The sequence below is a fragment of the Blennius ocellaris genome (genome assembly GCF_963422515.1).
Source record: "Blennius ocellaris genome assembly, chromosome: 2".
Classification (NCBI taxonomy): domain Eukaryota; kingdom Metazoa; phylum Chordata; class Actinopteri; order Blenniiformes; family Blenniidae; genus Blennius; species Blennius ocellaris.
This window is the reverse complement of record NC_137651.1, coordinates 15,719,518-15,731,577: the sequence shown is the minus strand read 5'-3', so window position 1 is coordinate 15,731,577 and position 12,060 is coordinate 15,719,518. Positions and strand designations below refer to the sequence as shown.

Genomic DNA, 12,060 nt, shown 5'->3' with positions numbered 1-12,060 from the left:
GCGTGTTAATCAGGCACATGCACATAAACACACTGTTTCACACTCCGTGCGCAAAGTATTTGCACGCACAGATACTTTCACGATTGTAACCCCACCCTGTGCTTCTGCAGCCATTCCCCTGCTGCTTGCATTTCTTTGCAGCCTGATAAGCCACTGGTATCCTGTAAAAATGTCAAATCCAACCCACATAGTTGCTACGCCTGGTCATATAATGCTCCGTTAGGGTGCCTTCAATCTGGCATCCTGATTGGAATTAAATTTAACAAAGGACGGCATAAGGCTGTAAACTTTCACTCACGCCATCTTACACTATTCCTCTCTAAGGCTCATTCGCCAATTAACATGATACCAAGAACTAAAAGTTTAATTGAATGTATAATAGTTATATATCATCAGTTATTTTACAAAATTTTAAATCTGATGTGCAAACATCACGAAAAAGGAAGGTGACAGTTTGAAATCAAGCTTTATTCATCAGACTGGTAACCCCTCATTGTTTTGTCTCTAATTCCTGCTTCATATGAATAATAAGACAATTTTGAAGACCTATCGAGTGACAAAGAAACAGATTGAACAGCTCTGGAATGGATTCCACATTTAAATGCAGCAGATTTGATGCTGTTTGACCTGCATCACATCTTGCTTACATCAGTGCAGGATAAGGTTTTCAAACTACACCCTCATCTTATCCAATCTGCTCTGCACAAAGTCCAGGGTATGGGTTAAATGTGGTTAAATAAAACGTGCAAAAAATTCTTTGAAATACACTTTATTTTTTCCATACCTGCTAACATACTTTCTCATTAGTGGAGAAAAACCCAGTTTTTTTTAAAAGCATAACACGCATTGCAGGACATGAATGTGAATTTTGTATCTGCTTTGCAGCTAATATGACATGAGTTAATGTAACCTTTGTATTTAAACTTTTCTGCTGCCACAGTGCATATATATATATATATCGGTGTCCTTATTATTCTCAAGTTGTATCTGCTTTTGGTCTGCCACATGAAACTCACACCACCTTCACTGCTTGTTCTCAGTGGATGGAGATATTAACAATAGATCAGTGGCCGTGGGTATGGGAAGAAGCCACAAATTTAGGCCTGAGTCATGAGGCACCACAGCAAGTAAATACTCATCCACTCTCAATGCAGCCATCCTGGATGAGTCTTTGAATTCAAGTAGGATATGTTCATGCAGTTTGTTGCATTTTCTTTTTAATTGCTAAATGCACTTCAAAATTTAGCATGGTGCTGAACCATAACTCGTCTTCCTTTTCATTTTTAACTTCAATAGTGAAGGAAAATTGGACAGGTGGTGGTGATTAATTTTGCAATTTTCTCCAAGGAATTAAACATGTATTCCCCCAATGCTAGTGTGCCCCCTGTTTTGCGCACATGTTGACAGATTCGTTTTTCCCAGTTCAGTAGCCTGTTCAGGTTTGCACAACTTTAATCAACTCCTGCAAATAAATGATTGCTATCTTTTTTAGTGAGGTCGAGGTCAAGGAAAAATATTGCACATAAAGAGCAACAGTAGCTCACCTGACAAATATTGAAATCATTTGGTTGAAATAATTTTAAGCTGTCAACATTTTGCTTGTAACCTTATCTGAACTGTTGTAATTGCAAGTTATTCGTAGGAGTTGGAAAAACCAATTGAGTCATGTCTCTGTTGCTCATTGAGTGGCAGTGTTTCACCACTTTGGCACTTGTCTGTCCTTCACCTCGCTATCAGAATTTAGGTTGGGATTGGTGGTTGTGGTGAGTATATTGGGCATGAATGGACAGCCTTCAGTCTTTCTTGTGCTCAGTATTCCTCCAGCTCCTTCTGAGAATATGAGCATATTCACACGTTTTCAAATGGGAGGCATCTCAAAGCAATTAAATCAAATGGACTTGATAATGATCTTGTAAATCGCGGAGCTTTTATTGTATGTGCATGACTGTTGCGTTCACAGTGCGGTGCGCGCATATTGGAAATAAACTACAGATACCTATATTCACCAGCAGCGTCACCAAAGGTTCAAGCGCCCCCATAGCCACCAGCAAAATAAAGTCTCTGGCACCACCACTACCCTCTGAAGCTTTCACCAAACTATATCTGAATAAACACTTTTAAGTGATTTTTCTTTCTTTCTTTTTTATTCACATACCAACTGTTACTGGGAAAGAACCTTCCTGCCTTGCTGTGTGCTTCCTCCTCCACATAGTCAACCATGACACCAACTCAGGCCCGCCCCTCCCTACACGCAGAACACGCGCTGTGCGTAGGGCCCCGCCATCCATGGGGGGCCCCATTTTGCGCAAGTGAATTGAATTTCCCTCGGGATCAATAAAGAATCATCATTCTCTGCAAATGTGCAAAGGATGCGCGTGCATTTTGCCGAGAGGCGCACGTAGAGCACCGCCACCAAGTGAGCCAGAGGCAGGAGAGAGAAAAAAAAAAGACGAAAGCGCGAAGCATCACCATCTGACCAATCAGCGGTCAGATGGGCCGGCAGGCAGTTGTTTACAGGTGGAGAGTAGAGAGAAAGAGAGAGAGATGGCTTCCAAACGTCAACACAATAATAATAGTAATAATAATAATTATTATTATTATTATGTTATTGGAAGGGGGCCCCCAAAATAAAATCCTGCTTAGGGCCCCCACTTGGCCAGGGGCGGCCCTGCACCAACTACTAGAACAGGTTAAACTGCTAAAACTAGTTTAAAAAAAACAAGGACAAGAAAACAAACATTCCAGCTAAATTGTGATAAACTCATGTACGTACAGAGTATATAAACTCTGTCATTGAATTTTTCATATGTTATTGGAGGAGGTTTCTCATATTAAAGGTCCATAGGGTCCAGGGTGTGTCCCAGTTGATCTATTGTGTTGTCACGACCTTCATTGTTGTTGCTTGAGTCACGTGGAGTTCAAAGGAGGTCACTTGTGATTGACCATGACCCTGTATTGGGTGTATTGGGACACTCCTGAGTCAGTCAATAGTCTTGTGGCGCAAACTTGCATTGAAACACTAAACAGGCTGGGGCGAGAAGGAAAAGTTTGTGTTGTGATACCAACAGCCAGTCACAAACTCATCAGGATTTTTATTTTGTCTCATTTGGTTTAGTTTATGAGGCTTTACTGATTTACAATAAACTAAAATTATGTTTATTCAATATATATTTTAGGGACACTTTAAAGTTCAGTGCTTGAGTTTTCATGTTTGTTTTTATTTTAGTGATTGTTTCTTTTAGACAAAAATAAATCTCGTATTCTCATCGATAAATCCAAGTCTTTATTTGAAATGTGTTACATGTCTTCCCTCTTTATAGTGCCATATGTCAGGCGAGAGAGGGAAGGTATTCTGTCAGCATACCTTTTTATATTGTGTGTTTCTGCCATCAAGGAAAAGGCAAAACAAATGGGGAAGTAGGCAGAGGATGCAAGCGCTGTTTTCCTGGAGCCAAACCAGAGAGGCGGTAAATCATAATCCTTGAGCCGAAACTGAATTCACCACACCTATCAAAACCCATTTAGGATCAGAGGCCAGAGGTCCAACCACTTACCATCTGTGAGCTACCCCTTTTTTTCCCTCAATTCTTTTCTTTCAGAGTAAGAAAACAGATAAATGAAAGCCAAATACACATGGATAATCCTCGGCGTCTTTCCAAAAAGGAAATTATTATATTTGAAGTTATGAAAGTGCTTCCTGAAACAGAGGAAATGCACTAGATTCTTTAGCCCTGTGTCTTGATCTAAGAAAAACATAAGCAGACACACACTGGCAGAAAGACAAATATGTGCCCTTGCGCAACCCCTCCTTTTCTTTCACCACCCCAGCTCCATGTGCATTTTGATTTACAGTATCTCTTTTTTGGTTCTTAAAAAAAAGCAAAAGTGGAGAAAAACCTCAAAACAGTTCTTTCTGGCCAGAGACATGAAGAGAGGAAATTGCACTGATTTACGCTCAGCTTCTTTTGGCATCTGTCCGCCTCTTCTTTTTTCTTTGCTAAAGTGAGGGCGTTTGTTTCACAGCCGCCGGTCTAGATACAGCCATCTAAGATGGTTTTCTTCATCTCATATCGTCAGAGAGATGATGAGTGGCACTTACTGCCTGCATCTCCATGTGATATTACAGAAACTATTAGCGGGAACAACACTCATGGTTACAAACTACAACTGATTGTCAAAGTTGTGCATCATGCAAGGGTTTGACATTTATTTTATTCCTTGGAATAATGGTCACATTTCAGCAAAAATTAGAATCAAAATATACTTTATTAAACACATTCCAATTGTATTGACATTTATTTTGCATAAGCTGAAATATTTTCAGGCTTTTAGTTTCATTTAAAAAAGTTTTTTCTCAAGTCAACCTTAGAATATATTAATAAGAAAAGGGTTACAATACTTAAGTTTTTTGTTTGAATGTACAAATAACTGACTTTCTTCTTTATTTTAGATGGCTTTAGACCAATTTATACGACAATGTTTCCAGTGAAAGCACATCGTTTTTGCTTTTAAGTGTCGTTAACACAGCAATCTTTGGAAATTGTTTGTTTACATGGTAACGGAAGCTACAGTAAAAAGAATGTAGTTTTTCCGTAGGGCCACTAGTGGGTGCTGTTGGTTGTTTTTGTAACAAGACCACACACAAATGCACGCACAGAACAATACGATAGACATTTTAACAGTGGCAAGTACACAGCCATTTGTATGGACCAAAGACAGAGTTGGACTGCTATGGCAGGTGATGTAATAACAATGGGGCCTGAGGTTCACGATGCGAAGGCTTGACTTGATGACACATCTGCTTGATATGTCATCAAGTGTTTGGGAAGTTTTGGTGTATTCACTGAATTAAGATTTCAAATGAGCATGTGAAAAAGAAAAATCTATAAACAAAATTTCCCAATGAGCTGTGTGATTAAAAAAAACAACCAACTGATTGCCATTAAAAATGGAAAATAATCAAATTGTTTAGCTCAGCAAACTTTGTTGAGAAAGTAGTAAAGTGAGTCTGTACAAGGTACAATCATATGCAACTGATTTGTGACTTACTTTTAGTACGAGAGCAAATTCCAGACAAAAAGCTGTGTTTTTGACAACAACAGCAGGTCCACTTGGTACCTGAGTTTAGGCAATGTTTTTAAAAACCTAACATGAAATGTGAGCACTTATCTATAATCTTTTTTTTTTTTCCGCTCTATCTTCACGGCTTTTGTATTCTCCATAGGAAGACAGATCAATGATTTCTAGCGACGTTGAGAGGTCTTCGGACAATTTCATGGCAGCTTTTTCCCCGCTGAGTTGACACGGCACCAGCTTGTTTCTCCACTGTCTCAGAGGTAATCACCTAATTTATTTGTGGTGTAAATCATGTCATTCACTACGTTCAATAGCCGCAGACCAAGCGAGGCCCAGTAGGACTCGTTTCACCACAACCACCATCGTATTCACCTATTAATCATCGCCTCATGTTGCGCTTCCCCTTTTGTGCCTGTGCCACATGCAGGTTATATAATGGCAACAACTGTGAAAACCACTGTGGGGGAAGCTTTGAGATAACGGTGCACTGATTTAACGGATGGGTAAACAAAGATATAACACCGGAGAGGAGCTGTACTACTGGCAAATTCTATTTGCTCATCTTTCTTAAGGCTGCAATCTCTGGAAAAAAATATTAGTGAATGGAAGAAAGAAAATAAAAACAATTCCAATCGTTAACTTTCCTATTGTACTGGAACATTGCTGCATTTAATAGCAGCAGCTTTCTCACCTACCATGATGCTCCGTGACTTCTGTGATAGTCTGACATCTTTGTAACATTTCAACAGTAAGGACAGCCTTGATCTCTCATGACCTTTTAGACCCTTGCCCTCATCTCCTCCGAGCCTCGATGGGGATGCCTCGCCGAAGTGTGGCGAAGGGTGAGGCGAGGCTTGGACTTGTCACTGGTTCACCAGACACTCTAGAGTCTAGACTTTTAGACAAACAAAATATCAGATTCAGGCTGTTGTGTGTAATGTTGCCCCAGGTCGACTGAGCTCTGGACTGGATAGCTGGATTTGCTTTTTGACCTTGTGCCATTCTTTGACAGCCCAATGAATGTCTCTTCGTTTCGCAGCGATGGGATAGAAATGTCTGTATCTCTAAAGCAACAGCCTGGGCTGTCAGAAGGTAGCAATGTAGAACTGTTCATTCACTACTTGCTCCTGCTTGTTCTTTAGAAAGCATTTTTCCTCACAGCGTCATATATCCACAAGTTTATTTAGGCTTCGAGAAGTTAAAAAAAGAAAAAAAGAGCCAAAGTGGATGGACATGCATGGAGCTGTTGCTACATGGTTTTCAGTGTGGGAGATCACAGAGGGGTAGTGAAAATGTTTCAGGTCTCTCCAAGCTGTCGTTTTGAGCAACAAATGAAAGCTGAACAAGTGTGGGAGCCAACAGAGCCAGTGGAGGACTTGGTACTTTTGAGTTTTGGTTTCATATCAAGCCAACAGCACTTCCCGGCCTAACTTCTCTTGCTGTGTACCTGCCTTCCAGCCATCCATTTCCTCTCCAGATCCAGCCTCCTTCTCCACTTGTCACACTGCTGAGAGCTGTGCTCAGATCCCAGTCATTTCCGTTGTTTCCTCCCATGCCATCGGTGTAGTATTTTTTTTTTTCCTTTTTGTACTTGATTGACAAATTTCACCTCACCACTGAGGAGAAAAAACAAAAAACAATTCCCCTCCGTTAAAAAAAAATGTTTGCCTTCACTCAATCATTTTATTTACATTTTGTCCTCCTTCCCTCTCTCTCTCTCTCTCTCGCTGCCTCTCCTGCTCCACTTAAGCATCCCAGCAGCCTAGATTTCCTTTCCTGGGGTTATAATAGTAAGACTGTGAAATCACCCCGGCCCCTCATCCCTGCCTTCATCCCCATGTCCTTCTCTCCCCTTCCCGACATCTTCCTCTGCCTCCTCTGATCCCCTCCCTCCTTTTTACTACTTATTGCCAACCTTAAATATTTATGGACTCAAGGCTCCAGGAGTGGGTGGGGGCGTCTGGGTTTACCTTGCCTACGTTTTCCAGAGTGTTGTTACGAATGGAGGTGAGGCTCGCTCTACAAGAGCTCGGCTGCGGAGCTGCGGCCCCGCAGAGCAGAACAGGGTCCACCCTATCTCTTCCAAGCCCCCATGCTGAAGTGATTAGGCCACAGGAAGCTGAACCTGACATTGCTGACACGAGGCCCCCTCACCACATCCTGCCTCGAGATCCACCCACTACACATGACACTGCCTTCCGGAGTCCGACACCTGACCCGTTGTGACAACTGCTGCCTGATTTACATCTTTGGTTATGGTGGCAGAGGATGGAAGAGGAGGTCATGGAGCCGAGGATGCTCAACAACAATAGAAAAAAAAAGAAAAAAAAAGAGAAGAAAACAAGAACAAACCTTGAATCAGGAATAACAAAGAATATGTTTGTGTAAGATGGAAGGAAAATACTTGTGGCAACATCAACATTTATAATTCATCCGTCTCCGAAACGAGCGCTGTAGCGTGCCAACTCCACAACGCATGAGCTCCAAGTAGAATGAGGACAGCAGGTGCTCTATTTTGGTTTCTACAATCAAAATATGTAGCTCGTACTTTATTACAAAACTTTTTCTGAGGAGTTTTATGGAGGGCTGTGTACTTGCGTACTCCCCGTGTCTTCTTTATATATATATATATATATATATATATATATATATACACACACATACAATGAAGTTTGACAGAGTTTTTTGAAGACAAAACTTGCATCAGTTCCATTGTTTCACAGCACCTTTTTGGCTCCTTTAGAAATGTAAGGTCAATTCTATTTTAAATGTACCATTGTTCAAGCAGTTCCACTGATTGTGGTTGACCTTCTTGACAGAGCACCACTGCCCTCTTGTGTTGTGGGGTGGGGGGTTGAATATGTAGGAAGGGTATTTGAGTGAATGTTGATGAGTGGGAGAAAAAGCCTTCTGTACAACACACTGACTGTTAATGTGAAATTTCCAAACGTGGTTTATGGTTTTGTGTCTTTATTACCTTTTAGATGTACTCATAATTGCAATGTGCCGTTGCCATCAATATCAAAATATGATCTATTTTTTTTTATTAAGTAGTAAAATGCCTTCGGCAATTTTAGATGCATTTTACACATGACCCCATTCCTTTTTTTGAAATATGGGCTTCATGTATACAATAACACTTCAACACATTAAGTACTTATTAATTAGTACTTAGTATTACTTTTTCCTCTTGATAATGCAGACACACACACACACACACACACACACACACACACACACACACACACACACACACACACAATTTTAATTCTTGCTTTATTTGCTTCATAAATTTACAGCACTTTGCACCAAAAAGTTTCCACAGCAGGCTGGGCTTCATATAATCACACTAGGGAACTATTGTTTAGGTGAAGTCAGACAAATTGACAGCATGTAATAATTGAAACATAAATCCTGAAACATTTCTGGCAAATACGGCACATGCTTAATTCACACTTCTTTTTTTACATTCGTCACACTTGGTATAATTTGTTTCCTTTAAGAGGTGAGGCTGTTGTTCGAGCTATTATTTCCCTCTTTCACAAACTTTCTTTCACCAATCAAGCGTCTCTTTTTCGAATAGTGATTGCTTTCCGTTTGAGTCCCATCTCCAGTGAAAGTGTTTCATTTCACTAATGCAGAAGTGAAACCTAACTCAATTCATCAAGGGAGTCTCGGTGAATACTCCAGGGGCCGTGGGAATAATCAAAACACTGCGAGAACCAGCAAGGCATACAAACTGTGCTTGAGAACAAAGGGAGTGGAAATCAATAGCTGGATATGCAGATTTTTCTGACAGCTTGACACACAAATGATCTTTTGGGAGTCTGCCCTCTGTTGCCTTTGTCAGGTTAAAATAACCATGCAGGGAATATATATATATATATATATATATGCGGTGTGTTGACGAAACGGCTCAGCATTACATCTACTTAGTTTTGTGTGAAGGTGTTCCAAAACAATCAATAAGGAATGCACTGCATTACAAGCAAGGCTGAATCGCCTAAGGCATGGTCATATCTTTAAGTGCATGCTACCAACCTTAGGAATTCATTTAAAGCTGAAACACTGTATTATTCAAACACTACACCCTATCTTCTATGCACAGTTGTATTTGTCAGTTTGACGACATTTGAGAAGCTTGAGGAAAGACTCCATTTTATGGGCATCCTTGGTGAAGCAGCTGAGTATGGTGTAGTCTCTAATCACAGATTCCATCATTTCTGGCTGCGCGTCATACTGGAACAAGCCTTGTTCGTTGTACGTTGTGGCCAGCGATCCTTCATCCAGCATCTGCATGTCAACATTACGAGACATGAGAAATATTTAGAAGATAATGAACACAATGGCAATCAAAGAAGACAAAACAAGCAGGCAATATTAAAAAAGAAAGAAAGAAAAAAAGTCCAGAGAAGTGCAGAGAATGGAGAACCTGATGGGGCTTTTAGTTTGTTTTTGCGAGCACTAAATTGTGATTTTCCCAAATTGGAAATCTGTAATTAGTTGTGTACAATAACACTAATGCAGAATTGTAATTAAACCCACCTTCTTAATGAGAACCACCACCCCTTGCTCCAGGCTGATAAGTTTCTCAGACACCCACTTTGTCTTATTGAGCAACATCTCGGGGGCGTTGTCATAGCGATCAAGTGTGGTCTGCAGGTACACCAATGGCTCAATCCAGGATTGGACCAGCATCAGCACAGAGTGGAGTAACCATTTGTCCTGCAGGGCACACGGATAGATAGAAGTCAGTGAATGAGTGGATACAAACTGTTTTAAAGAAAGGAAGAAAAAAAAGCACCATGTAGCAGTGTTGTATGAAAACCTTTGTATTTCAGGGAAGTGAACCTGCTGCCTTCTGGTTTGCAGCAATTTTTGACATTATTTTTTTGTGTCTTATCATAAATGTATCGCTCTCAGCTGAAATAAAAAAAAAAAAAGATGTTGGTCGAAGTGATTTTAATGTGAATGGGAACATGTTGGAATGTACCTTTTTAGTGGACTATATACAGGAGAATCCTTGGGTTTCTCAGGCACGTATACAACAATTTATGTCATTCAACTTTGTATGACATAAATTGGTGGTCTGGTGTATGCACTACTACTTCTGATGAATTGTTTTACCAAAGGGAGGGATACAATGCATCAAATAAATGTTTTGAACTTCCAAGTAAAGCGTGCTGCAAATTCTAATGCATTCAAGTGGAAATGTCATGCAAGTAACTTTGCGATTGATGGCCAATAGAAGCGTGATCGAAGGCGTGGCATTTAGGCTTTTACTTTTGGATTCAATATTTTGTAGGTTGATCTTTTAAACTAGTCTTCAATACATTTACAATATATTTTAATGAAATTAATGTTTTGCAAAAAAATGCAGACATTGCACCCACTTCAATCTGCTAACAGAAGCAACCCTACCATTTATAGACTATACCATTGTGACACCACATATAACAAAAGTACTTGTTTTTTTCTTTTTTTTCTATGCAATACATGAATAATGATATTTTCTGTGATGATAACATATTGAAGGGTTTTGGAAATCAACACAGGAGGTTAACAGCTTTGACATTTAATCAGCCATTCATTAGTCATGAAGCTTTCTTCAACACATAGTTTGAAGGTCACAGGTGAAACAGTTTGAGCCTCTTTAATGGCTCCAGAAAAGACTATAAAGCCAGACCAAATGACCAGCATATACTAATACTTTGAAACTGAATTGCAGATGATACTCCTGTAGAAAGGGCAGTAGATGAATCAAATTAAAGAAAGACCCTTCAGTATATGAACTTTCAAAGATCACAGTTCTTCTTATATGTTGACATTAGGTTAAACCATCACTTTCAATATTGCTAAATATGAGTCCTGAAGGAGCACACTGCTATGCTATTTATATGATGGGGTGTTTTCACATTGAATCACTCTTCAAAGGGCCTTTTCCTGAATGGCTCAATCTGGTTCCTGTCTTACAAACCAAGCTGACCTTTTCCCGAAAAGGCTCTCTCTTTCTAATTAGTAGTCCAAACCACTTCAGAGTAATTACTGCAAACCTTACATAATTCAGCGTCTGACAAGGGCAAGTCGTACGAAGAGGGGACTTTCAATCGCACACGGAGGTGCAACCAGTAATGCATTTGCACCACTGATCCTACAAATGTATCCATACATGTACATGCAGTGCAACAATTATTAATTTGGTCAATTCCCACAAACACAAGGAATAACGACACACGACTAATAAAATGTATGCTTATTTCATTGGTATTCACATGCAAACGCTTGCTGTCTGTGTTCGCAAAAAGCCTGTCTGTGTTCGCAAAAAGCTTCTGTTGATGCGTGAAATCAAAGGTTCACACAAACACACATACCTGCCGTTTTCAACTAGTTAGATCAAAGCTCTGACAAGGAAGATAACAAAGTCTGTAGTGATCAGAGACTATGAGCTCACAGATATCTGTTGGATCTCACTCCTGGAGCTGGGGATGGGTAAAGCTTTGGTGATGCATGCATAGCCAGCCTGGTTAGTCTGGAGGCGCAAGAGGGAATGGGGATGAACATCTCCTCCTGTAGTCCAGGGGGGGAAAAAAAACCAAAACTGTTTAGTCTGTACTTCATAGTCAGTCACGTAAGCAGCAGTGTTCACATTTACCTACTGTTGGTTTCAGCCCACATTATTATTATTATTATTATTATTATTATCATTTTTTAAATGTCTTCACTCCACTCTTAATCTTTAAACACATTTTCTGCGGAAAAGGAGAGCGGCATCACGGTAGACTTCTCGAACTGATCTGAAAAGCTTTGTTCAAAAAGACATCAGGAAAACAATGACAAAAGCTTTTGCCTGTCTTTGCCACTGGAGACATAGCAGAGACGCATTTTGTTCTCAGTCATCTGTGGACCCCGTGCAGCACACTCCCAGTAAGAAGCCCAACATCATGTCAATTCAACAGTGTTTTGACTCTCTCACCACAAGCTGTA

At 40.1% G+C, this 12,060-nt stretch overlaps 1 protein-coding gene across 1 annotated transcript; it reads right to left on the bottom strand.

The window, feature by feature from the left end:
* Positions 1–9,174: 9,174 nt before the first annotated feature.
* On the bottom strand, positions 9,175–11,637 carry smtla (somatolactin alpha; the record flags this gene model as incomplete). Its single annotated transcript, XM_080508725.1, is given in 4 exon segments — positions 9,175–9,369; positions 9,622–9,801; positions 11,528–11,617; positions 11,620–11,637. Coding segments are annotated over 4 exon segments (483 nt in total).
* Between the last annotated feature and the right edge of the window lie 423 nt (positions 11,638–12,060).